Source organism: Vidua chalybeata, chromosome 2 (assembly GCF_026979565.1).
Source record: "Vidua chalybeata isolate OUT-0048 chromosome 2, bVidCha1 merged haplotype, whole genome shotgun sequence".
NCBI lineage: Eukaryota > Metazoa > Chordata > Aves > Passeriformes > Viduidae > Vidua > Vidua chalybeata.
The window spans coordinates 85,376,764-85,402,333 of record NC_071531.1 but is presented as its reverse complement, the minus strand read 5'-3'; the positions used below and the strand labels follow the sequence as shown (position 1 = coordinate 85,402,333).

Below are 25,570 nucleotides of genomic sequence, written 5' to 3'. Positions count from 1 at the left end.
TTGTTTCAAAGACTAGCAATAGCACTCTGTGCGGTGGTGGAAAAACAGGAGGAGTGCTTAATCCCCAAGAGAAACCCTACAATTGTTATTGTGTAGGTATGAACAGAAAATCAGGCATCTAATACGGAGTTATAAATTGAGAGATTTTGTAAATTCTTTTTATTGTTTCCTGCAGTTCATTAAAGCCTAAATTTGTTGATGGATTCTGCTCATTTAAAAAAAAAAGAGATGTGGATGTGGCACCTGGGTACTTGGTTTAGTGGCAAACATGGCAGTGTCAGGTTGAACTCAATGATCTTCCAACTGAAATGATTCTGTGATGTTACGATTCTATGAATGCTTGTCTGCTTTTTATCAAAACAGCAGAGGAAGTGAAAAAGAAGAAGTTAAATACTCACCATTTCTTAGCAATTAACTAACTTCACAGATTTAGGTATCATGCTGGTTAACAAAAGGCCTTTAATCCAGATCTGGCATAACAATTCAGTTGGGTTTTTAAAATTGATTTTACAATAAAGTGCAGAATAAAATAGACTTAGTTATCCTAAAAATGCTTACCAGTCAATTGACATAAATTATTTGAGTTTCTGCCTTCTTCTTAATTTTGTTGGTAATTTTGTATTGTCAAACATTGTACATACTGAATATAAAGTACATAAAGCCACAAGATCCTGTAGCAGATGATGTCAATGTCTGCTGTACAATTGCAGTGGGTTGCCAGCTGGAGGTACTCTGGTACTGCTGTGAGGCTATTGCAGGGCTCACCCAAGGGGAGGACATGCATTGCTGAATACTCTATAATAAAACAGAATACAATGAGATATGCATGTATATAAACAGAAATGTGATTATGTAGAACATTCAAGAAACATCATTTGATGGTATCATGTGATCTGTTTTCCATTCTATAAACAACTACATACCTTCATCTGGATTTAGAGGTTGGTATTACAGAGTACAAGGTCCTTCACAGAAATTACTGAGTAAATATCCATGTTTTATCTGGGTGTTCTGAAACAAGGAGAGCTGAAACAGGTTTTCTCTGGGTGAAGTAAAAATTTAAAATCCCATTGTTTCTCCCAGCAGATTTGATGAAATCTCATTCATCTGTACTTTTTCTGCAGCTGGGTACTTGTATGACAGTTCATTCTTATCATCAAGAAGAATTCCAAACCAGTGGCTGAGGTTTGAATGTATATCTATAGCTGGACACCTGTTTCAATGTGTAAGTATATACTTGTAGTGAAAGAAGGGTCTTAAATGTCCATCAGAGAACTTAAAGTTCCAGAGACTGGACAGCTTGAGCAATATCTACTGTTTGTTTCTTATTCAAGAAACAAGAATCCCATAGATGTATTAGTGGGAGAAAGCTTTGTCACAGACCAGTCAGCCAAGAAAGAATTCTGTCTACTGAAAGCCAGGGGAATGTATTGGTGAGGAGAGCAACTTTGTTTCCTTTTTTTCTTTTTTAATGTGGGACAGACCATGAAAGACCAGAGAAAAAATGCATTATTAAAACACACTTAGATCCAATAAAGGTAATTGCACAGAAAAAAACCCAAAATTTACAAGTTGTTTAGCCATAAACAACTAAATTTGTAAGACAGGAGGCAGAAGAAAGGAAGCTGAGATTCCAAGTCACACCTATTACTGAGATTCACAAGAAGAAAGGTGCAGATGCACGCACCATGGTCTTTTCAGAGTCTCATAAATTGTTAAAGCCTGTTTACAGTAATATAAAGCTCATGTTTGTTTGGGCTCGTTTTACATAAACAGAAAATAGGGCAAGCCAGCTGAACAGAGTCATATCAGTATTTTCAATTATATTTTTACAATAAAATAAGCCATAAGGTTAGTTTGTAGAAATTAAAGCTGAACACATTTAAATTAAATACTTACTAAGGGTTGCTTATCTGCAAAACATGTGAAGCAAATGGGTTTCTGGTAATGGCTTTTTGAACATCTGAAAAAAGCATGAAAGTATACAATGAGTATTAAATAAACAAAATACTTCAATAAAAATAAGATTCACAGTCAAATATTTAACTCAAAACTTTCTGAAGATTGTGGGAATGTAATTTAATAGCACTGGTTTTATTTCCCCTACCAACAGCTGCTGAAGTATAGGCCATACCTCTAGTTTAAAAATTTGCATCTAAATAGTATATGAACAAAAAATTTAGTACCAATAAAGACATCTAAAGTTAGAGAAAAGAATCCCATCTACTCTCCAGCAACAAATATTCCAAATGTAGATTGGCTAGTGATTGACTGCTAATCATTAAAAAGACCAATACAAAGCTACATGTTTTTTTAATTTGGTAACATGTGAAAACAAAGCCAAAAGAAGGGACGCAAAAAGATAAGAGTTTAGAAAAGCAATATACTTGTATGATGTGTAAATACCTACAACCTTACCTTACTTACCTTACTTACTTACAAGTACTTACATGTAAGTCTACCTGTAAAATTTCCCAGCTTCCTATTAACAATTTTAATCCCCAAATAATTAGGCAAGCTAATTAAATTTCTGAGATACATATGTATTACACTAACTTTCACAGTTACTTCATTTGCAATCTGTTAATTCCTATGATTCTTACACTGTTTCTTCCATATTGCTATGTACTTTTCTTACAGTTTTCCTTTTCACACTTTGAAAATTTCAGCGTTCTTGCTCCCAGTTCTTTTGCTGAATTCACCTTTCCCTTCTTTGTAGTTTCTCTGTTACTTACACAGAAATTTAGTTTCATATGCTCATATTTCTCTTTTCATATCTACTTTCTTAACCTGAGCACATCATACTGAATCAATTTTCTGGTAAAAAATGGATTCTTAAATTACCATTTGCCTGGAAGCAATAACCACAGGTTATGATACAATGAAATTCTGAACCACTGTTTGACAGAGAAAGAATTGTAAGCTACAGCTGCACAAAGTTTCTAAACAATTGCAAAGATCTTTTATTCTGCTGTTGTAGTCTATTGGAAACTGAAGCCTTTTTCCTCATTAATTACCATGTAATGTAGAAATATATGGATAGTGTGCAGAAGTTTAATAAGCCCTGGTTTAGTTTGATTCCAGTCAATAAGGAGGTAAACTTGAGTAACCTGACCATAAATAGTGCAGTCCAGAAGGAATAGTAGTAGAATAGTAAAGTGAAATTAATGGACTTTAAGCAAGCACATTCTAATAAACTCAAATAATTGGCGTGTAAAATTTTATATGAAAAAAGTGCAAGGAAAATGTAAAATTCAGGAGAGCTGGCAATTCCATGTAGAGCACAAATGGCAAGCAGTTGTTCCAATCATATAAAAAGCCAAGCAGCCAAGCAGAAGAGACTAAGTCATAAGGTCCCCACTGATTTCAAGTACAGGATGGAGCACACAAAATACCAAAACTATGCCAAACTAATGTGAATTTTTAATAGAAGACCTGTATAATCACATCAGTCAAAGCAAATCCCAAAGTAGCAAGAGACTCAAGAAGTAAGTTTGTTCTTCAAGTGTAATATCATAGGATGACTAATGAAAGTGTTAGCTAATTAATCACTGGGGAAAAAATTATTAAGAAAAAGTACAGACTTTTCCTCCACATTCTTCAGGAAAATGGAAGCTGTGATTGGGGAGTTCATATAAAGAGCACCAGTATAAAGCAGATAAGAAATCCACATGGCATAAAGGAAGAACAAGTTAGAGAACACTTAGGTAAGTCTGACATTTTTAAAATGATTGCACAAGAAATATTCACTTAAACATTTAGATTTATCTGCAGCAATGTCAGATCTCATTATTTCTAGCCTTCCAGAATTCACAGAGAAGAGGAACGTTCTAAAATACTGGAAGTAAGAAAATGAAAAGCCATTCATTATAAAGGGATGCATTTGCAAAAGTATATGACATAGAGGGAAATAATTTGCAAAAATAATTGCAAAACAATTAAGATGGATAAGCTTTGGAACAGATTTCCAAATGAGGCTGATGCACGTGATGCACCTTGAAGGAACAATTTTGACAAACATCTCTTACAAACAACATCTACAGTTAGGTTGAGCCAGTTTCTGAAGATGTCCTCCCATCACATTTAGAATTATTTTTTACCAAGACAAAAGTCATCATTATTTAAAATTAATTTAATTGACTCAAAAAAGGGTTTCCTGATTTTGATACATGTTTGTTACATTTAGTAAACAACAACAACAACAACAACAGAAAATATTTCTATTACAAGATTCCTGTTTTTAATCCCAAAAATCTATGGTAACAAAATATAAAGTTATTTAATCAATTGATGTAGGATTATATTTATTATCCAACTTACTTTGTAGCTTTTGATTCAGACAATCCAGAGACTGGAAAATCTTCTGTTCTTCTATGGAAAGGGTACTCCTGCTTGGACACAGAGCCCTTTTAAGCAATGAGAGCTGTCTGGCTGGCTTCACACGGTCCATGGCTGCTAGGATTTCACCCTCTGCAACTGGTGTACTTGCTAGTTTTTCTGCCACTAGAAACTGAGCAGTGCTTTCTGAAACTGAAGAGATTACAGGGAGATCTTCAAATGAGAAGGGCGCATTTGAATAAACATTTAAATTAACTGCTCATTTTCATAACCATAGGTCTGTGAAACACACAAAATTGACTTTAAAAGAAGAAAAAGGTGGGAAAATCAAGAAACATGATATCTTAGAAAATGAAATAATTAAGGACACTAATGCATCTTACAAATGGCATCAGAGTAGGTACTAATGAGTTTGGAAATATGTAATGATAGCAAGCAATACCTGTCCACATCATTCAGTTATATGTGACATATAAAATTAAAAAAAACCCCAGGAATTGAATGAAAATGGAATATATGTTGTAATGCATTTATAAAATCATTAATATCATGCTATATGATGCTATATCTTTTTATTACGGGAAAAAAATGCTGTATAGAATTACCCTTTCTTACTTAGAATCACTGATGCCAAAAGACACAAGCCATGTTACACAGTGGGTATATTCTGTCATTCTACTTTATGTATAAGAACTGAAGTGAATTGTGTTACTATACCTTCCTCAGATTTAGAGATGTTTTTCATCTTTTGTACTGGATCAAATGCAGATTGAATGGGACTCAGCTGGACAGCACATAATGAATTCTGAATAATGAATAATGAATATTGTAAGAGTATTTTAAGTATAATTTAAAGTAACTATACTATCCTCTGAACATGTTTTAATTTTTTAATATTAATATTTAATATTGTATTACTAAATGTTTTCAAGTGAAAAAAAATATTACAGTACACAAATACAGAGATGTATTCTAGTTGGTTTTATTCTTTTCATTAGCAGTGACAGCAAGCTGACTATGCACATTGATTCAAAATCATGTGACAATGAACAAATCTTTGTTATTCCTGAAACTCTTTCCATTTTGAAGATAAATAACATTTTTATTTTTTTATAGTATTTTATATTAACCTGTGCATGATGAGCAGGCTTCCGTATTTTAGAGACGACACTTTGTCTTCTGCATTCTAAAAAACCTCGGTGTATATTTTCATAGTTGCCCAAAACCTGATTTTGTCTTGTAACAGGAACACCACCTTAAATGACATGGAGAAAAAAGTGAGCCAAAAATATGTAAACAACATGATAAATATAGTAGTAGCAGAACTAACAATGGTGAGTAAATGTCTCTGTCCACATTTAGATATTTACATCTGATCTCCTTAAATTGTCTTAGATGTGGACGTAAGCAGCTTAAGTGAAGCCCCATGTTGAGTCCCAGATAATAAAGATGGTCTGTACAGAGGTCCAAAAGCACCAATATATGTTGGTCTTACCAATTAAAAAGGAGAATGAAAGGTGAGCTGTGATATAAAAAATATCAAATAAGTAATGTTTTAGAAAATAAATTGAATTTAAAGAATAATCTTAAAGTCTAACTGTCCAACATAATAAATCACTGTTGATAAATTGTTGTATTTATATGTTAATTGATTCAACTTTCACTAGGATTCCATAGTAGTGTGCAGAGAACATGTAGTAGTTCATAAAGTTTGTTTGATTCACAAAATCACAGAATGGTAGACATGGGAAGGGACCTTCTGAGGCCTTCTGGTCCAGTGCACCCACTCTAGCAGGGCCAAATAGAGCTCATTGTCCAGGACCATGCCCAAATGGCTTTTGAGTGACTCCAAGGATGGAGACTCAAGAAAGTCTCTGGGCAATTTATGTCAGTGCTCAGTCACTCTCACAATAATAAAATGGTTTCCTGATGTTCAGAGGGAAATTCCTGTGTTTCAGTTTGTACCCACTGCTCAGGTACTTTCAGTGGACACCATAAGTTTAATAAGTGTCTCTCTAAAAGTCCTCTTTGCAGCTTCCTCCCAGGTATTTACATACATTGGTAAGACTCACTCCTCAAAGCCCTCTCTTCTCCAGTCTGAATACTGCAAGCTCTCAGTGTTTCCTCATAGGAGAGGTGCTCTCATCCCTTTACCATCTTTGTGGCTCTTCACTAGACTTTCTCCAGCATGTCCATGTCTCTCTTGTACTGAGGAGCCCAGAACTGAACACAGTATTCCAGGTGTGGCCTCATACATGTTGTGAGGTTTAAAAGTCATGGATTTAAACATTATTTCTATAGCTTGGCATTTTGTAGTTAATCTTATTAATTCATACATTTTGGTGCTAATTTTTAAAAGGCAGTACTGCTGTGCAGCATCTTCTCTCAGCCAGAGAGGTCTAATCTAGACACTGTACCTCAAATTTATCTCAATTTTGTCTGGTGTAGCAATTTAAGTTTCAAAATTAAAATTATGTTCTTAATTAAACTTTCATGCATACAAATTGGAGATGCAAATTAGTATTTTCATGTACAATATATACCAAGGAGATACTATATTCTTATTTTTAAACACAGTTACTACATTTGTAAATGGAGTTATTTGATTTAAACTTGGGAAGACAAATTACCTATTTATTTACACAATAAATATTTACATGTGCAGTTTAATGTGCAGTTCATAATTTGACCAAGAGTTGCATTAATGATTCTAACAAAATTTTATTTATTTTCTGGTTATTTCAGTGACACTAAAGCAGAATTCTTATCACGCATAGAAAAATAAAAGAACTGATCCTAGAAACATATTTGAAAGTAGTCATCTGGCTGCTGCCATCAATAGTAACATGGGACACATTAGCTTTGAAATGCTGCCATTTAGTTATTTGCAAATTATTGTATCACAATACATGGTGCTGAATAAAATCTGAAAAGGAAGGGAAATGTGATCATGTTATATTGAATATGAGAGAAAACTAAAAAAAAAAGAAAGAAGAAGAACCCCCTTGTTATATTAGTAATCACATAATGCTTTTCTGAAAAAATAGAATTCAAAAGTTGCTCTATGTCTGTGCATCAATACTTAATTTAATTAATTTACAAGACTAGATCAATGCCAAAGAGAACATTCCTTTGAAACATATAATTCAAAATAATAATAATCAATAGTATCTTTAGGGAATGTGATACTGAGCAGTCTACTGCTATTTAACTTTAAGCATGTTAATTAGCCCCATATTTGTCACAGGCTAAAGGTTAAACACATTTTAAAGCCTTTACTGACTAAACAAGAAAGATGTTAAAAATTCTATAATATGTGTCAGGCAGAAGATATACAACTTGAAGCCTGGAAGCCAAACTAAATTAAGATCCTCATGGACAACAGTTGTAATCATCTGGTTCTCACTTTCTGTACATTTGGCAAAGCATCGCAACAGGTCACATTTTCTACAGTGTCTTCACAGACCTCATGGAACTCTGCAGACATTTTACTAGAGAGCAGTGCAGTATTCAGTCTCACTGCAAGCACTTTAGGACAAGACAATGGTGTCTATGGGCATTTGCAGGCAATTGAACAAATAACAGCAAGTCAGTAATAGTTACTAGAATATTTAAAATAAAGAAGACTTTCAAAATGCAAAATATAAGCAGATACTGAGAGAGGGCAACCCACATAAATTTTAAAAGGCAGTTACTCAGCCCTTCTCTAAAAGAGCTGGAGGTATGTGACGCTGGGGATGTAGCATTTAAAGTTGCAGTGAAGACACTGTCAGTAGTGCAGAGCTTGGACCCAGGACATTTCCTGATTCATTGATCTGATGTGTAGATAAGGACATCAAGAGACAAAAATCTCTGCTGGAAGCAAGGTGTGGTAATGCAAGTCTTCATTCATTTCCAATGTGAAATCAAATAGGTTAAGTCACACAGATCATAAACTCATCTGTTTGACTTTGAACTGGAACAGACAAGCAGATAATATTTTCTGTTCCCGCTCCTGCTTTAGGCCAAGAATATTCACCTGCCTGCATCTGCTCTTACACAACAGAGCTGTTCTGAATCACTCCATTAAAGTTGTGAAAACTGTTAAAACTGTATTACTGTAGATAAAATTAAGATGTGGGGGGTTTAAAGTAAAGGGTATTCATCATTTTGTTAGAAAGTATTTTTGAGTTCCATGGCCAATCCTTGGGGTGATCCCAATATGTGAAGCAGTTTGGAGTACTGCTTGTACCTGACATACAGCTGTACAGCTTCAGGAGCTTCAGCTGCAGCTCTCAATAGGAAGCAAACCAGCATAGAATGTAGAAATTACAAATACAAGGATGTCATCAGTGCCCAAGGCACAGAATATAGCTAGCCTGCACAGGACAAACAAGGCAAATCAAAAAACATAAAATGTAAATTGGAATGTAGGAGATTAAACCCCAGGAGATTAAAGTTTATTCTCCCAAAAATTTCTTATCCATCTTTCCGGTATCTTACCAACCAATCTCTGCCTCATATTGTTTCCAAGGTTAATTTTTAATAAAATACAGGATTGTTCCTCAAATTTCTTAAAATTCTTTATAAATCAGATATACCTTCCAGCAGAGCAAGGTTTGCCTGGCAGAAGCTCTTTGATTTTAACTAATCTTTAATTTTTGCTCAGCTTTTAATAGTATGATTGGGACTAAGTCTCAGTAATTGTAGGCATTTAGAGTGTTAGCATTTTAAAAACACAGTAGAACTAAACTTCTTTCTCTCTCATGTGGCAGTGACTGTTGGACAACAAGCTATCACTCTTAGTTACCTTGTAAAACTCACTTGTACAAACTTAGTCATTTCCTCCTATATCATTATTTAGACCACCTGTCACATCTGCTCATTAGTCATGGATATAATCTCAGGGAAAATACTTCCTTTTCATTTAATATTGCAGAGAACTATTAGAAATGAGGATTGACGTTTGAGAGGCCTCTGGGCACCACTAGAATAGAAATGAGAATGACAAATGGTGAAAGCTTGTTAAAACTGGTTGTGTTGTGCGAAAGGATTAAAACGTTGGGTGTTTTAATTGAAAACAAATCTGTGATGTACTTGAAGAGACTTTTGTCTGAACATTCCCCCACCCCAGACCCAGAAATATGACTCTTACCAGTAGCAGAGTCTTTTGGAGCTTGGGTAGAATGTGCTCCGTGCCAGAAGGTGCTTGTTTTTCCAGCTGCTGGGATATGATGGAGATGTAATCTATTTTCTGTGTTAACAGGTCTTTTCTCAGAGCAAGTTACTGAATGATCGTGACAGGCGCTTGCCTTAACATTATTTACAGAACAAATATTTTTTGCCCAAGGTTTGTATTTGGCCCTGCTGCAGTCAGGTGTAGAGATGGCAGTGGCCACACCAGCACAACCAGCAGTATTCTCACTCTTTTCTGCACTGTTCCTATTTAAAACCTGACTTGCTAGCACAACATGCCTGTCATTGAAATCACTGCTGCTAGCACTGGTAGCTTGCAGGCTGGCAGGCAGCAGTGACTGACACCCAGGGCTGGCTGGGTTTTCAACACTTCTGTTTCCTGGCAGAGGTGTGGAAGGTGGGTGAGGTGCAAGGCATTTCCCTGGAGCTTTTTGAGTTTTGCTGGCTTCAGTGGCTGACTGCACTTTGATCATAGTGCCTCTTCTCTTCTTCAGCATAGAATGTGACTGGACTCTTACAGATGTTGCTCTTCTTGTTATTTTTGCCTTATTTTTGAGTTGACCACCTTCATTAATTTTAGCATTATTGCTACATACTGGGGGTTTACTTACTTCATCTTTTGATACCATCCAAGCTTTCTTACCAGAAAAGGATCCTGTAGACATAAATATATTCTGAGATGGGTATTCTTTATTTGATTTCTCAGTATTAATGTTTGGTTTTGACATATGAGAATTTTCCTGATGATTTTTTATGAACATGGGGTTTGAAGGCTGAGCAACAATACTTAAATTGTTCTTAGGAGAGTTATTTGCAGTTTGAACACACTGCTGTTTTGAAGACGATATTTCACTGATGCTTTTTTCATAGCATTTTTCATTATTTTCTATTATTATCTGGTCAATTTCATCACACCATTTTAGCTTCCTATAGTATTTTTCATTTTCTGCACTTTTCTTTTTTATTTTTGCCAGTTCTAAACTGTCTCTGATAGATGACATGAGTTGAGTTCCAAAACTGATCCCATGGTCTGTAACCACAGCTTTGAAATGACTGGATTCATATTTAGAACTCTTCTTTAAGATACTTGTGAAAAGCTTTGCTCTTTTTCTTGCAAGAATATTATTTTTCAGGATTTTGTCCTGTCTAGGAGTGTCAGAATTGAACTCTGTATCAGGTAACAGTGACATATTTTCAATTATATTTCCTTTTCCTTCTTTATTATTCTGTTGCTTAACTTCCAACAGAAGTGAGACATTTGGTGTGTCCTGAAATAAAGATGTTTCTGAAATAATGTAATTCATACATTTAATATTTCCTTCTTTTATTTCAGTCATTTTTCCTAAGGTATTTTTTAAAAACCCTGTACTGATGTTTTTGTTCTTTGGTAACACATCAGCTGTGCTGGGAATGCCAGTGGAACATCCCTGATTAGGAAATAAGATTACAGATGTTGCAATAGGTTGACTGGATGCTTGCATAGATTTAGTTCTCTCCTGTGGGGTCATTTTAAAAGTCTGATCTTGCATCAGATCCTGAATTCTTTCTCCTGGAATAGAATCAGGGCTGTCCCAGGCTCTGCTAGGACTGAAAACAGGATGACCAGTGGCAAATGTGCTAGCTGCTCCAGAAGATGGCTTGCTTCTGTCTTTTATGTTTTGCAGGAAACTAAATGCATTACTTACAGAGCTCTTTTGCTTACCAGAGAGAGAGAATTCTGCAGGTTGTTTTCCAGATCTGTGAGAAGCAGATGATTCCTCTTCTGAAGTGTTTACATGTTCAGCAGGAGTTAGAACATTATGTTTAGCTAAAAGATCATGAGTAGGTATGTTGTGGTAGTGTAGCAAATCTACGTTTCTCAGACAATTATTTAGATGTGCATTTTTAGAAGTACTTTGATCTGTGTGAAGTAAACCATTTTTCCTAGTCTGGCATTTTTCTGGATCATACAGGGCACAGTCACACTGTGTGGTAAAAGATGATTCACTCTGTGTTGTGCAATTTCCATTTTGTTCTCCAGCCTCAAGACTGTCAAGGCTCATCAGGCTTTCTGAATCATCTCTTTCTTTGACTTCTTGATGAAAATTCTGAAATACAGGCATTAAACCAAACTCTCAGATTTTTCAGAAATGTGGTTTTGCTGATAATAATTTTTCATTAATGAGAGATTAGACCAAAAAAATAATGAGCCTAGTGTTTTTTGACTTGGGGTCATATCTCCATGAGTGTTTCCATCAAGTCAAAATATACCTTTGTTAAATAATTGCAAAAGACAATGACATAGTTTGGGAAGAAATCCAGTGGAGAGAGCAGCATAGTTCAACAAATTTAATCCTAAATTATATATAAATTCTGCAGAATTAAAAAAGGAACTAAATTTGTCTGAAAAACAATACTGTTTCTGAATTTGCCTATGACACTGGATGGTTTTCATCCTCTCTAAGGGTACTTGAGTTATAAATTGAAAGAGAATCCATGAAAATGAAGGTTTGATAGGGGATCTACCCCAAACTGCAACTTTTCCACAATACTAGACTATGTTTATTTTCATACGAAGTGCCACAAGCAATGAGGAGTTAAGCCTTGTCATGGCAAACACAGAAAAGTCTCTTGGTTATCATACCCACCATGATTAACAACTCCCCCCAGTGAAACTCTTTCTTCAAGTGTTTCAGAAAGAAGAAAATATCTCCTGTTCTATGAGGACAGATCAAGTCCCAGGGCATAAGGGACTCTCATCCACTTCCCCAACCTTTTTATTAAATTTTAATGGAGTGAGGAATAACAGCAACTGGCACCATATGAAACACCAGTACTATACAAATGTTTTCTTCACTATTACTCTTCTATCCAAGCACTGAGATGCTGACATGGTTGAAAGTACATACTTTCTTAAGTACAAGACTTCAAAATACACATGAACATAAAGGAAAACAAGCATGTTGACTATTTTCAGTCTCATACACTCTTGCCTGGAAGTTCCCTCTCACACAGCTCAGCAGCAAAGTATTTTTAAACTTATGTTGGACAAAATTGATGCAAAAAATTAAGAGAAGCTGAATTAGATATGCAATCTCATGCAAAAAAGATTTTTTTTTCATTAGTGACTTCAAATGGAAAATGTTTCAACTAGCAAAATCTGTTAACCTAGGGTGAGTGACTATATGTCCCCTAGCAATGACATTGAATTAACATTTTTCAAACTCACCAAACACAGAATTCTTTAGTGAATAATAACACATTTTTGTAGTAAATATTTTTTATTCCAATAAAATTGTTTTATCTAAATATTGCATATTTTATAGCTGTACAAATATATTAAACTGCAGAAGAAAAGGCTTAGCAAGTCCTGAAAGACTTTTTACTATTGAATTAAATCTTATCTTGCACTAAATGTTTAGAGATTGGTGCAGTCTTCCGTTATAGTTATGATCTGAGATAAAGATACTAAATAGAAGATCAAAGAAGAAGTGTAGGGAAAGACAAAATGTTCCCTTTAGGGAACATTTTCAAACTAAACCTATACAAACCGGTGTCATTCTAATAAAAAAATAATAAGTAGCACTTTGTTAGTTATTTACTAACCTTTATTTTTGCCTAAATTATATTGTTAACCTCTGCTTGAACTTCTTCAAACAAGCAAAAGGCATATACTCAGAGTTTTCTGTATCAGGCCAAATTTAAGAACTAATTTTGAAATTTTCAGAAGGGGAAAAAACAGTGAAAAGAAATTACAGCTGTCAGGCTTACTTCTTGTCTAATTTGGAAACTGCACCTGCATAGCAAAATGTGTTTCTCAACTGGCAGTTAGACAGAAGACAAATTTTGTAAAGATAGTTTTAAAAAAATCTTCTCTTGAGAGTAGGTTACCTTAAGCAGATAAATCTGGAGGGCTCAGGAAAATTTCCAACTTTCAAAAATTAAAAGAAAAAAATTATATGCAATTGTGGTTCAGAGGTTGAAAGTAGACTTGTTCCTACATTATATAAATAAGTATGCTCCTTATAAAGCAAAACCCTATGGAAAACAAAATCTCAGTTGAGGTAACATCCAGAAATGTTAGGAACTAAGAACAAAGAAGGAGTTCTCATTTAAACACACACTCACTCCTACTTATTTCATGCAAATTTAGTTAATTTACATTTATTTTGTTGCATCATACAATTTCATCCTTTCACACATTAAAGACGCTTAACATTCTCATTAAAATATTTCCCATTTTATAGTACTATGTAATGCAAATGAATGTCCCTTTTCTTTGTAAAAATGTGTAATTTTTTTCCTTGTAAAAATGTGTAATTAGAAGTACTTCTGCAGAAATAAAAAAGCATTCAACAATTATCCTTTTTTAGTGATCAATAAGTGCAGGGAAATAAACCTAGAAATCCCAATGACTTAATTTTATTTAATCTTTGAGAATGTTATAGGATTATAAGAAAACAAAATGTTCATAGAGTACTATATTGTTATTTACTGGATTTGCATTTTTCCTGTATATAAGTATTATTGTGTAGCCTGCATTATCTTATGTTATAATGCATGAAATCTAACACCCGCAGATATCCACATTCCTAGGAAAGGAATATTTCCGAGGAGTTAAAGAGGTCACTTGTATGTCTTAGGACTTAGAACAGCTGTGTCAAGCAATTTCATTTTAGTAAAGCACTAAAACAAAAGGAAAACATGAGCCTATGAGATCTTTCATAAGGCCAGTGAAAGAACAACATAACAACAAGTAAGATTTTAAGTGAACCTGACAAGTGAATTTTCTGCCAAAGAACTTTGTCAGAGCTCTACTAAAGAGCTGCTACATGCATATTTGACATTTTCTGCAGAAGTGCTGACTGTTCATAATTCCAAGATGTGAATAGAAACACTTCTGAAGATAAAATCCTGAAAAAATGCTACCCATTCTAAAAACCAAGGCCCCTCACACCTCTCACACTACTTGCTATGTTTGATAATTTCAACTGGTTTCTTTACAGAAATTCTTTGTTTTTCATATTTGTATATTTATCATGTTACACTGGACACTGACTGTGAAGTAAAAGACACTGAACTTATTTAGAAGCAAAACTAACTTTCAAAGCCAGTGAGGTACCTAAACAACTCGTTTCAAATTTACCAATTATGGAATGTGAAAGTTATAATTAATAATCTCATTTTTATATGAGTTTGAAAAACATCACGTATAGCAGTACACAATACTTATTTCTCAGAAGATTTGGGCAGACTCAAGAGAGCAAGTGACACTGTGAAAGGATTTTGGTGCTTTCCTTACACAAGAGTTCTATTCTATTGTGCCAAACCCACCAAAGAAGCTATGAAGGTATAGGATGACCAGAGAAAAGCTTACTATCAACACCGCTGTCTTTCCCAATCTGATGCCTAGGTGCCTGATGGCCTCCCAGGCTAACAATACGGAAACTAGCTATCTATGAATCTGTGAGTTTTTGAAAGGATCTATTTGAAATATCATCACAGGATGCTAGAAATGCAGGTTCAAACTTCTCAGTATAAAAAGAACTTTTTTCTTATTTTATAGGCATGCAGGCAATATCAGTAAGCCATACTATCAGAAGATTTTAAAAGAAAAGTGATCTGAACACTGAATACCAATGTTTCATACTGATTTTCAGTCTTAATAAGCCCTAATATATAATTGTGTAGGAAACCGATTTTCAGCTGAACTTGTCTCCCTGTTGCTTTAACATCTCAGAGTGCTGCTTCTCAGGTACTCTGTCCCAGGTATCTATCACACACTAATCTCGTCATTCAGTTCCAGGAGTGTAATTTATAATGTTAGGTAAAAATACTATTAAAAGTGTTAAATGATTAAATGGTGAGGCAGTGTGCACCATAATGAATTGCTCCCTTTTTTTGTTTCTAACCCATTAATAAATTCAGTTTGAGCAGGCATCATCTACCCCACAAATTTGTCATACAACAATAGCATGGGATTGCATAATTAAAAACCATGATAAAGCAGACAGTCATACAGAAATGTTGGGCATGGATATGAACTATGAATTCTAGAAGTTCTTTAGTGTTTAACTAATAAACATTTTAATGATTACAGTTAACAGATTTGAATGATCTGGAGCCATAACATCAGTAAAAAAGAATAGATTAATACTATTTGACAGTAGTATTCAGTTCCTGAATGAATCAGTGTGTGAATATAATTTTAAAAATAATCTCTCATTTAGCAGATGAACCCTACCTAAGCTCTTTATTTTCTAAAAAAATAGTATACATATTTTTAGTCAATGAAAAAGGATTGCTTTTTCTTTTAGCAGTATACTTTGTAAAGATGGAAGAGTTTTTAACATGATCTCACTGTTGTGCACTGCACAGCAGCAGCTAGGGCAGAAGGTGGATTTATGTAAGGAAATCCTAAAGGTCAGATACAGAAATACTTTTAGAATCATGGAACATCCTGAGTTGAAAGGGACCCAACAAGGATCACTGAATACAAAGCTGACTCCATACAGGGCAACCTGAAGGCTAAACAATGTATCTAAAAGCATTTTCTAGTACTTACATTTCATAATAAAGCACTTTCATGTAATTTCCAACATTCACTGCATGCTTCATTAATATAATCACTTATCTTGAAAAAAATTTTGTGACTTAAATGTTACCTCTTTTACAAGTTCAACTTTTTTCAATCAGATATGTTTCAAGATATACATTCTTCCTAAGAACTTCACAGATTTGATTTTTAAGAACTTGTATACAAGCTTTCAGCATCTACCTTCCCCTAAACAGCCTACCAAATTTAAAGGTTAATTTTTTAAAATCTTGGCACTGCTTGAAATAGTGCAATTCTTTGTTTATTACAAGAACTTTCAGTCTTCTGAAAGAGGTCCCAGTTACCCTCTGCTTATCCTTGTCTTCTGAATTTTGGGTGTTTGATTTGATGCTTTATTTTGTACTTTATTTATGGTGAACCATACTTCCTTATGGAGATATGCAAGTACTGGGCATGAACTGCCCAGCAAAGCTCAAGCTACTAAATACCACAGAAGTGCTGCTGCAGATTTATAATAATTAATAATTATAATAATTAGACTAATTTTCATTAGAAATAATGAAATAATTGATTATGCTCCTGGGTACCCAGACAACCATTAGAATACTAGGATATAAACAGAGTACTAGGATACAAAAAAGTATCTGAATTCTGTGTTGCTTTAAAATTCACAAAAGTCTTATCTTTTTAAAACACAGCTCTGCTGTCTTCAAAGGGGCAAAAATACTTTGGAGATTGATATTTTAATCTTCATGAGAAATCAACAGATCTTCCAATATCCTCTTGAGACACCAGAATATACTATCACTGATAATACCACATTAGTATAATGCAGTATCCTCGTAGGCCCACATGCACATGAAGTTTATATCTTCCAGTCCTTTCCTACTAGTAAACATCTTACTGTAACTGCAGTACATTAAAGATTTGATACTGCTATTTTTTACTCCATTCCTTTCTTTCAGCTACATTTATGAACATCTTACCCTGTTGCAGTAAAACAAATCTCTCCAAAACCAGCCATGAAGTATGGTAAAAATACTTTAGTGCATAGCTGTACATAAATATTATATATATGAATGTAAACCCAAAAATGGACTCATGCTAATATGTATCGCAATTCTTATGAAAAAACTATGTGTTTGTAAAAAAGGAACAGGTATATTTAAAGGACAGTATCAATTTCCTTGTTCCTGTGGTTTGTGAGCTATGCTGTATGTATAACAATCATAACTTATCCACAAGCAAAACCTTATCCATGTATAAGTCTAACTGTGATGTCTTTTGTACTGAAAATCTGTTTCAGCTTCAATCCTACATTATTACCCGTTCAAGAAGGGCTTTGAATTGAGGAAAGACAGTGTTGAATGAACTCCAGATGGTCAGGTATGAAGATTGTCATGTGATTTTATACAGAAAAACTTAGAATAAGTTATTTTATGAAAAACTGCCTCCAAAACCTCAAAACCTACTCTTGAGAAATACACAATCAAAACAAGTTGGAGTATTTGGGTAAGATGATACATTTCAATTTGTCTTTATAGCACACGTGAATTTTGGATTACTGAAATAATGTGGAAGATAGCTGTTAGTCACAATATTGGTTGAAAGCCAATGAAAACTGAACACCCCTCCTCTTGCCAAGAGGAAAATAAGTAAGGAAATCACTCAAGCCTGTCATATAATTTAAATGATCAACATAAAAATGTTAACACTCACATTTACAAGTAAAAAAATCACCAATTTTTCTAGATTTAAGGTGACCGTAGAAACCTATTTCAAGTTGTTGAATGGTCTCTACAAAATCGAGTTTGACTTCTGCTTCTATGCCATTTTATCCTAAGCCTCCTTGTCAGAGTCTGTTTTCCCACTAACTAGCCTTGAGCACTCTAAAAGTTTCTGATGCTTGGGAGAGACTCTGTACACAGCACTCCTTTTTTTCCATGCTGGTTTTGCCTATGGCTCTGAAGAATTAGACTGGCAACACCCCTTGCAGAGGGAAGTTTGGTTAACTCATTTCAGTCATACTACAGTTTTTCCATCAGTTACCTGAAACATCTCCATTTCATAGACACTGTGAAACTCAAAAGCAAAGTAACACCAACAGCTAACAGTCTTACAAGTGAACTCCTGAAAGGCAGGTGATGTCCAGACCATTCAGTGGAATATCACTTAGAAAATATTCTTCATTGTTTCTCAGAGACTTCTGGGATTTTACATGTAACATGTATAAGCACACACAGTACAGGAAGATAAAAATTTTTCCTGTATTATACGTAATATAATTTGGGTTGCAATTTCTGAAAAATTGTATCAGTGTTCCCTTCCTATTTCAATAAATATTGAAGTATTTTCTTCGAAGGGGAATGGTATTCACAGAAAGAATGCTACTGAGTACTTCAATGGCTGCACAATATTCTCAGAAAAAAAAAAAAAACAAAACAAAACAGTGAACCAAGGTAAAAATCCTGCTTCAAATCAGTCAGAAAAGGATTTAAATTTGGATTTCACAGATACCACTTGATACCACATAATTATGGTCATATAAAAGAGGGAAGAGGAAAATACAATCTCCATGTGATAATCTACACCTATTTTGTCTTGAATTAACTCTCACTTCTAAGTATTTTGTTTAAAAAATGAAACTATAGACATAAAATGTTATGCTATCAGTTTAATTCAGACATAATGCAAAATTTATTCTAGTAGAGCCTAGAAATATGGTACTGACCAAAATAATGTTGCATGACCATGAAATTGAAGAGGTGAAAAGAAGAAAAAGACACAAAAATACCTGAAAAATACTCTTCCTTGTCACATTTGAGCCATTTAGTGTAATTTTTCTAAATTGTTCGGTCCAAGGCAGGTACCAGAAATGGAAAATTTCAACATAAGGAGTTAACCGTTCAAAAAAATGTTAAGCACCTTGGGACTAATGTCATTTGGTTAAAAGCTGCATGCAGCTTTAGCTAAAGACCATGCTACTAGCTCCACCTTAAAGATTTATTTATGCATGCAATAAAACCAGGAAAGGATGGAGAGATAAAACCTTTATTTGTGAATGAAGTTAGCAATATTAAATTCTTCAAAATGAAACATATTCCCGAACATAAAACAGTAACTTGATATAGTGGCTTGGATGCAACTATTGCACAAAATAAAATCTACTGCTCTCAATACTTTACACAAAATAATTTTGGAAAACAGCAGAAGCCACTAAAACCCTAGCTTACCGATGAATCTGTACAAATATTTAGACATGTAAAGCAGGCAACACAACAAATCTACTGGTAAAGGTTCACATAGAACTTTATTGCCCTGTAGGAAAGTAAAGAATTTTAGGAATCTTTATAATCCTGTTGGGCCTGTAAAAACAGAAACAAAGAGAGGTCAAAGGATCTCAATGGATGGCTAGGTTGCAAAGCATGTGCACAGTGAAATACTTTAATCTCAGAAATTACTTCGGACAACAGGTAGTATCAAGACCACTGAAGTATATTGATTTCAGTAAGAAATCAATCTAAATCATTATAAGTTATAAATTTTATTAGTAAGAGTATTTCACAGTATAGGAAATCACAATGCACATGCACACCAGCCATCAGCACAATCCAAGTATTAAACTTCCAGAACTCAGGCCTTAGAACAAGGTCAATAGCTTTCTTGACTATTTTTCAAATCAGAGTCCAAAGCGTGCAATTTCAAGAAAGCAAGTCCAAATGTCCGAAGTATAAATATTTACATTTTGAAACTATTCATCAGAGGAAAGAAGCTGAGCAACCCCTAGTGGTAGCAGAAAAATACCTTCTGGAAAAAAAGCAAAATTTTTTACAAGTATTTTCAAAAATACATTAATTTGTAAACACAAATTCCTATATTATATGCAGTATCCAGTGCTGATGATAAAATTTAGAAAAAACTAAAAGCAAAAAATTATGCATGACTCATAGCTGTTTTCCCCTAGAATTCAATTAGGAAGTGATAATTCTGTTTGATAAAACACTCCAATACAGAAGTCTTAAAATACATTTAGAAGAATATTTTTATATATTTTTCTCAAAGAGAATGTGTTTTGTTTTCTAATTTCAAGATGTTCTAATGCAGCTACTGCCAAATTCAGCATAATCATTTAGGGAGGGATTGCAAACCAGTGAAATGAAAATGTGGTATTATTAAAAAAAAGCTTACACTTTTTTTTTATTTTTGTTAAGTGGTTATCTAGAATTCAGTTTTATCAGCTCTCTTCTATAAATTGTCTCTTTCTCTTCATTCTTTTATGCTTAGAAGTAAGAAAGAACACTGACAGTACAAACTATACTTTCTCTCCATTCAACTTTTTTGAACCTCACTCCAGTTGAGTGAGATTTTCTGTCTTAGCCATCAGCTCAAGATTTTCATGCATAACCATCAGAACAAAGTAGATACAAAGGCAGAGATAAATGCTCCAAGAAACATAAATGCCAAACCATATCTGAACTCTCTAAAGTCTTTCATGAGTTATCCATATACTTGTAATAAAAGGAAAAGCCCTTGCTCTATAGCCACCAATGATTCCATGCCTCCAGCCACAACCAAAATAGAGGGAGGGGCTTCATGGAGTCCAGGTCATTTCAGATGCCATGACTCTGGATACCAATAGATATTCCAGAAATAAAAGAATAAGCCCCAAAGTATGGGCTTTTTTTTTTTCCCAGAAACTACAATGTTGAAGACAGTATTTCCAAAATCAAAGACAACACTGAGACATAAAATCACACTTAAAGGTGCACAACTAAAAATCACCTTAGAGCTCAGTTCTTGATTTTCAGTGTTTCTAAGGTTACTTTTTAAACTGATTTTCAATCTAAAAATTAGTTTAGGCAGAAAAAGCTCATTACTGGAACACCCGCAGCTATTCCAAAGATGATAAAAAAGGATCTCAAGAGACTTGAAGTCAATCTCTAACATATCACCACATACTGGGAAAAAAAAAACCAAAACAAAACAAAAAAATCCTCCAACATTTCACATGCCATCATAATACTTCTATAGCATTTCATGCTGTCACAATCAGCACAGCAGAAACTTGGGTGTGCACTGAAAACCAATTCAAGTTCAGAGGTAGCACAAGACTCCTGTGATCAACTAATGGCTACCAATGTCAGAGACAGGAAGTCTGACATACAAATCTTACATTAACAGAGGAAAAAGGACAACCTAACAGGTATCTTGGATGAATTTGTGAAAACATTCTTATAAATATTTTTAAAGATCTCTGACTTCTTACTGGAAAATATGTATAATTTTACTAAAAATAATCCATTGATAAGGCACAGAACAGTGTGTCCTCCCATCTTGTCTAATTGACAAAGTTAGCTGAACAGGACTTTCAGTTTTATTACATTCAAGAAACTTTCTGTCACACTTAAAAGCATCTTGCAATGAATCACATGAAAATGAAAATATCATACCTCTAAGTTGTTGAGATGCTGTTTTTCAAGGAGCTGTTGCATTTCTTCCAGATTTTTCTGGAAGAGAAGTTGGTGACTATCCATGTCCGTTCTACTGCTCTCCTGTATTGTTTCATCACAGCCAAACACTGCTGAATTCTGCTTCTGACAGAAAGAATCACTTCTACATACTGATGAGGATGAAGTGTCATCTGTGGTTCTTGATACAAACAAGAGAATTATTACTTTGTGTTATTTTTATGCATCAACAGTACATTTTTAAATATATTTCTTACCAAATGCATACAACATCAATAAATGATGAAAAGCCCGACAAATGCTGTTAGTACTATGTGAAGGTGTCCAACACTTTCCATTTTAAAACTTCTCTTCTGTTTATTTATAAATAGAATTTTCTGATTGAGTTATTGGGTGACTGCCTCAGGCTTGCATTGATAGCGCAAATGTCAGCCAGCAGTTTGGTAATTTACAGAATCATAGAGAGGGTTTTTTTTAAAGAAAAAGAAAAAAAATGAAAAGGAAAATGGGCTTTATTTTTCCATAAAGTTGGCTTATGCAGAGTGTAACTATATTGATGCTGTCAGGTATTCCCTTACTTCAAAGAGCAAGAAGACTTTCTAGTATCCAGAGAGTCCAAATCTACCAATGATATGTAATGTCAGTATTGCGGTATGTTAAAGAATTTGCTGCCCAACAAAAAAAATCTTTATAGTAGCTAGTGTAGTTGGGCCCTGTGACCAGCTCTTAGCTGGAGATATATGTTTCACATATGTACAGAAATTCAAGAACCTCTTTCCTTAATTTCTATCCATTTCTTCAGCTTAATGTTTTTAAATTATCCCTTTTATTTCAGAGGATCTGTTTCAAGTAGGCAAATAATCTAGTAAGACTTCTTTTTTTTTTTTTTTTTTTTTTTTTTTTTTTTTTGGGGATTTATAATTTTAGGGCAATGGAAAATGGAAACTTTCAAACCCTTAAGATTATTGTTATATTTCAGGAGATTTTATACAAGGCTACAAAAAACATTGGCTTAATTGCAGTGACCTAAGGAGAGTATAAAATGGAATTTATTATTTCTGATGAGATGGATGACAGCAAAAAGGGAGAACAAATTCACATATTTATTTATCAAACATAGAAAACTGCATGCTGTTTTCTTTTGAATGGCAGATATCCTCCCTATCCCAAAACTTTTTTGTTATTGTGGACTAGACTGACTGACACCTGGCCCCCAAAAAACATGTTTTGTTGGATACAAAAACCAACTTTAACCAAGTTAAACCAAGTTAATCTTGTTTTTTTGGACACAAAAACCAAGTTGGTTGGGTTTTTGGACACAAACAACATTCTTTATATTTATTTGAGTCTTTAAATCATTCATATCTATAAACATTTCTACATGCTTGGACCATTTATATTTTTAGAAGTTTCAACATTCCAACTTTTCCATAGACAATTTTTGATTTGTTGTATTAAAGTATATATCCCATGACTCAGCTTCATCAAACATAGTTATTTTAAACACCAATAGGGAAATATATCTTGTAAAAAGAGCAGCATGCCATTTACACACCTAATGTACAAACATCTCTGTGTCTGTTGGCTAATGAGTTCTCCAAAATCTTTGCTTTAGCATTCAATAACTAAACCCTACTAGAAGCAAAATGGCTCTACTGCAGCATAGAATACACTTACTAGGTGTTTCAGGACTTTTGCTTTCTCCAAGAGGAGTTAATATGTCACCATTGCTTATTTTTTTACACCTTTTAAAAGACAGACATGAATCCTAGAATATTTTAAAATTCACAGATATTCACTTGGGTCTGAAGCTATGTTTATATTGCATACTTAATACAGTATTCATTTCTTCCTTTAAGAGGGGGCTGTCAATTAATTCTAGGCATTCTCTTTCTGAGGAAGGGTAAATTCTAAAGATGACACAAGATTTTTGGCTTCAGCATTTATAAAATTTTAAGAAACAGAATAGGTATCTACTACTTCTTATGTGTTAGTTAATACCCTTCCCAAAATTTCCAATTAACGAGATTATAAGATCTGTTTAAAGCTTTACATCTCAAAACTGGTGACTTTTTAAGAACCTTCACTGTCCAGAACCTTCTCAAAATGCTCTTCTGTTTTATCTGTACTAGCTGTCTTGTGACCTCCCAATAGGTCATAGTGGACTCAACTTTTAAGCCTTTCTGATGCTGGGGTCACTTATTTTCCTTTTTTTTTTCCTTGAGCAATTTCTAAGTTCAAACTTACAGAAACATAATTAACTTAAAGATTCTTAAGCTTTCTCTCAAATTTGGTTATGAGGGGAAAACAAACTGTAAATAGTATGAACATGTAAATATAATTTCCTTAGGAAAACAAGTTAAGAAGATGAAAACCAGAAAAAGAACACACTATCATTATTAAATGATAGTGAATTTTTTACATTATACAAATAAAAATGGAGTGACAGCACTGCAAGAAATGGTAAGTGGTTTGTACAATTCCTGAGATACCAATGTGTCGCACAAGAAACAGTTTGAAAAAAGTTGAAAAATAAGGAAAGAAATTATTAAGGCAGTGAGGTGCTGTCCTTAATGAAGCCTATGAGTGAAATGAGACAAATGATTAGAAACCTTAGACAGGGTTCAGAAACATCTACATTTTTTGCCATAAATTAAACTTAGATTTATCAAGTAGATTTCTTGTTTGTTTCTTTGTTTTTGTTGCAGCAATCTTTCTATGAATGTTGACTAGAAAATAGCATGAGTATTAAGCTCTATAAGTTATAAAATATTTTCTCAACTGACCAGTTTATCACCTGAAAATGTGTTAATCAGAGCAGAGATATGTAAACAAGTTGAGTATCAATGTCACCCAGAAGAACATACTGAAGCCCAAAAGGAGGGAGACCCCTTTCAGAATTTATCTCTGTTCTGAACATCTGCACAATTTCTATCATGCAGAAAATAACTGAAATGCAGAGAGGAATAACAAAAGAAGCAACAACAAAAATAACCTCCTGAGGTGAAATGTTAAAGAAATTAGAGGTTAGGAAAGAGATAATCAGGAACTACTAGGAAATACAGCAGATAAATAAACTATGTATGAAGGAACATTCTGTTATAAGTCAAGGTATCTTAGAAACAGTGCTTGGGTAGAATGAAAAGTATGCAAATAAAATTTTATGTGATATAAAATGAAATTTCCAGTCAAATTGTTACCAGGATGCTCTCGATTCATACGGAGAATGAGAAATATAAAGAAATTACAGTTGGAAAGAAGGCCCTTGGGTGAACATATAAGCTAGTGTACCCTTGAATGCAAAAAGGAAAAAAATCTGGATAAAAAAAATCACTTAGACAGAATAATTCTGAGAACAGCAAAGGGTTTGATAACCATGGCAATCTGAATTGGGCTATAACTGGAGATTGGGTTAGTCTTGACTGTTCCCAGAATTCCACTGAGGGGAAAAGGTTTGTGTCATCTCCTCTGCTGTCGTACCAACTGGACACAAACAACTCAACAAAATTGCACAACATTTCATTGGAAAAGTTCACAGAAGTGCTTTCTTTGTCACAATGAGAAATGCCCTACAATTTCTTAAAAGTAATTCTCTGCTGTTTATTGAATACCGTAAGAAATTTACTTCCTTTGATCATCAGAATGAACAGGAATGCTTACCTGAAATTGATTTTGTTTATGTTTTGCAAGCACAGTCCTGGTGTTAAAACTGATCCTTTAATTTGTTCAAGAGCTTCTTCTAAGTGAAAAGCTGCTTTTGTCTGAACTGGAGGGATCAGAGCTAAAAACACACAATGGGGAAAGAGTTTTTAAAAATTGGAATATTTTACCATAAATGGTTTGGTTAAGTTGCTGAAGTTTGGAAGCCTAAATCCAGACAGTTACAATAAACACAGTAGTTTAGCATTATTAGACATGCAAGAGCACCTTGAGTTCCTCTGGAAAAAAAAAAAAAAAACAGTCTATTTAAGTGTTTACAGTCACACATGTATTCAACAGTTTTGCTATTTGCTTTTAAACTGCACTGTTGAAAAAATACGAGGTTAAAATATCT

The 25,570-nt window shown here is 34.0% G+C and overlaps 1 protein-coding gene across 2 annotated transcripts in view; it reads right to left on the bottom strand.

Moving 5' to 3' along the window:
- Positions 1-442: 442 nt before the first annotated feature.
- The window catches only part of CEP126 (centrosomal protein 126), a 36,741-nt gene continuing 11,613 nt past the window's right edge, over positions 443-25,570 (bottom strand). Inside the window, exons 4-11 of one of the 2 annotated variants that reach the window (XM_053935806.1) lie at positions 25,177-25,297; positions 21,499-21,697; positions 11,216-11,600; positions 5,469-5,593; positions 5,056-5,143; positions 4,321-4,530; positions 1,900-1,963; positions 443-795 (exon numbers count right to left, since the gene is read on the bottom strand). In XM_053935806.1, coding sequence (XP_053791781.1) covers position 795; positions 1,900-1,963; positions 4,321-4,530; positions 5,056-5,143; positions 5,469-5,593; positions 11,216-11,600; positions 21,499-21,697; positions 25,177-25,297 — 1,193 coding nt within the window. In that variant the 3' untranslated portion in view covers positions 443-794. Of the gene's footprint in view, positions 796-1,898; positions 1,964-4,320; positions 4,531-5,055; positions 5,144-5,468; positions 5,594-9,472; positions 11,601-21,498; positions 21,698-25,176; positions 25,298-25,570 lie in introns of those variants that run through there. The other variant, XM_053935804.1, reaches the window with a different exon arrangement.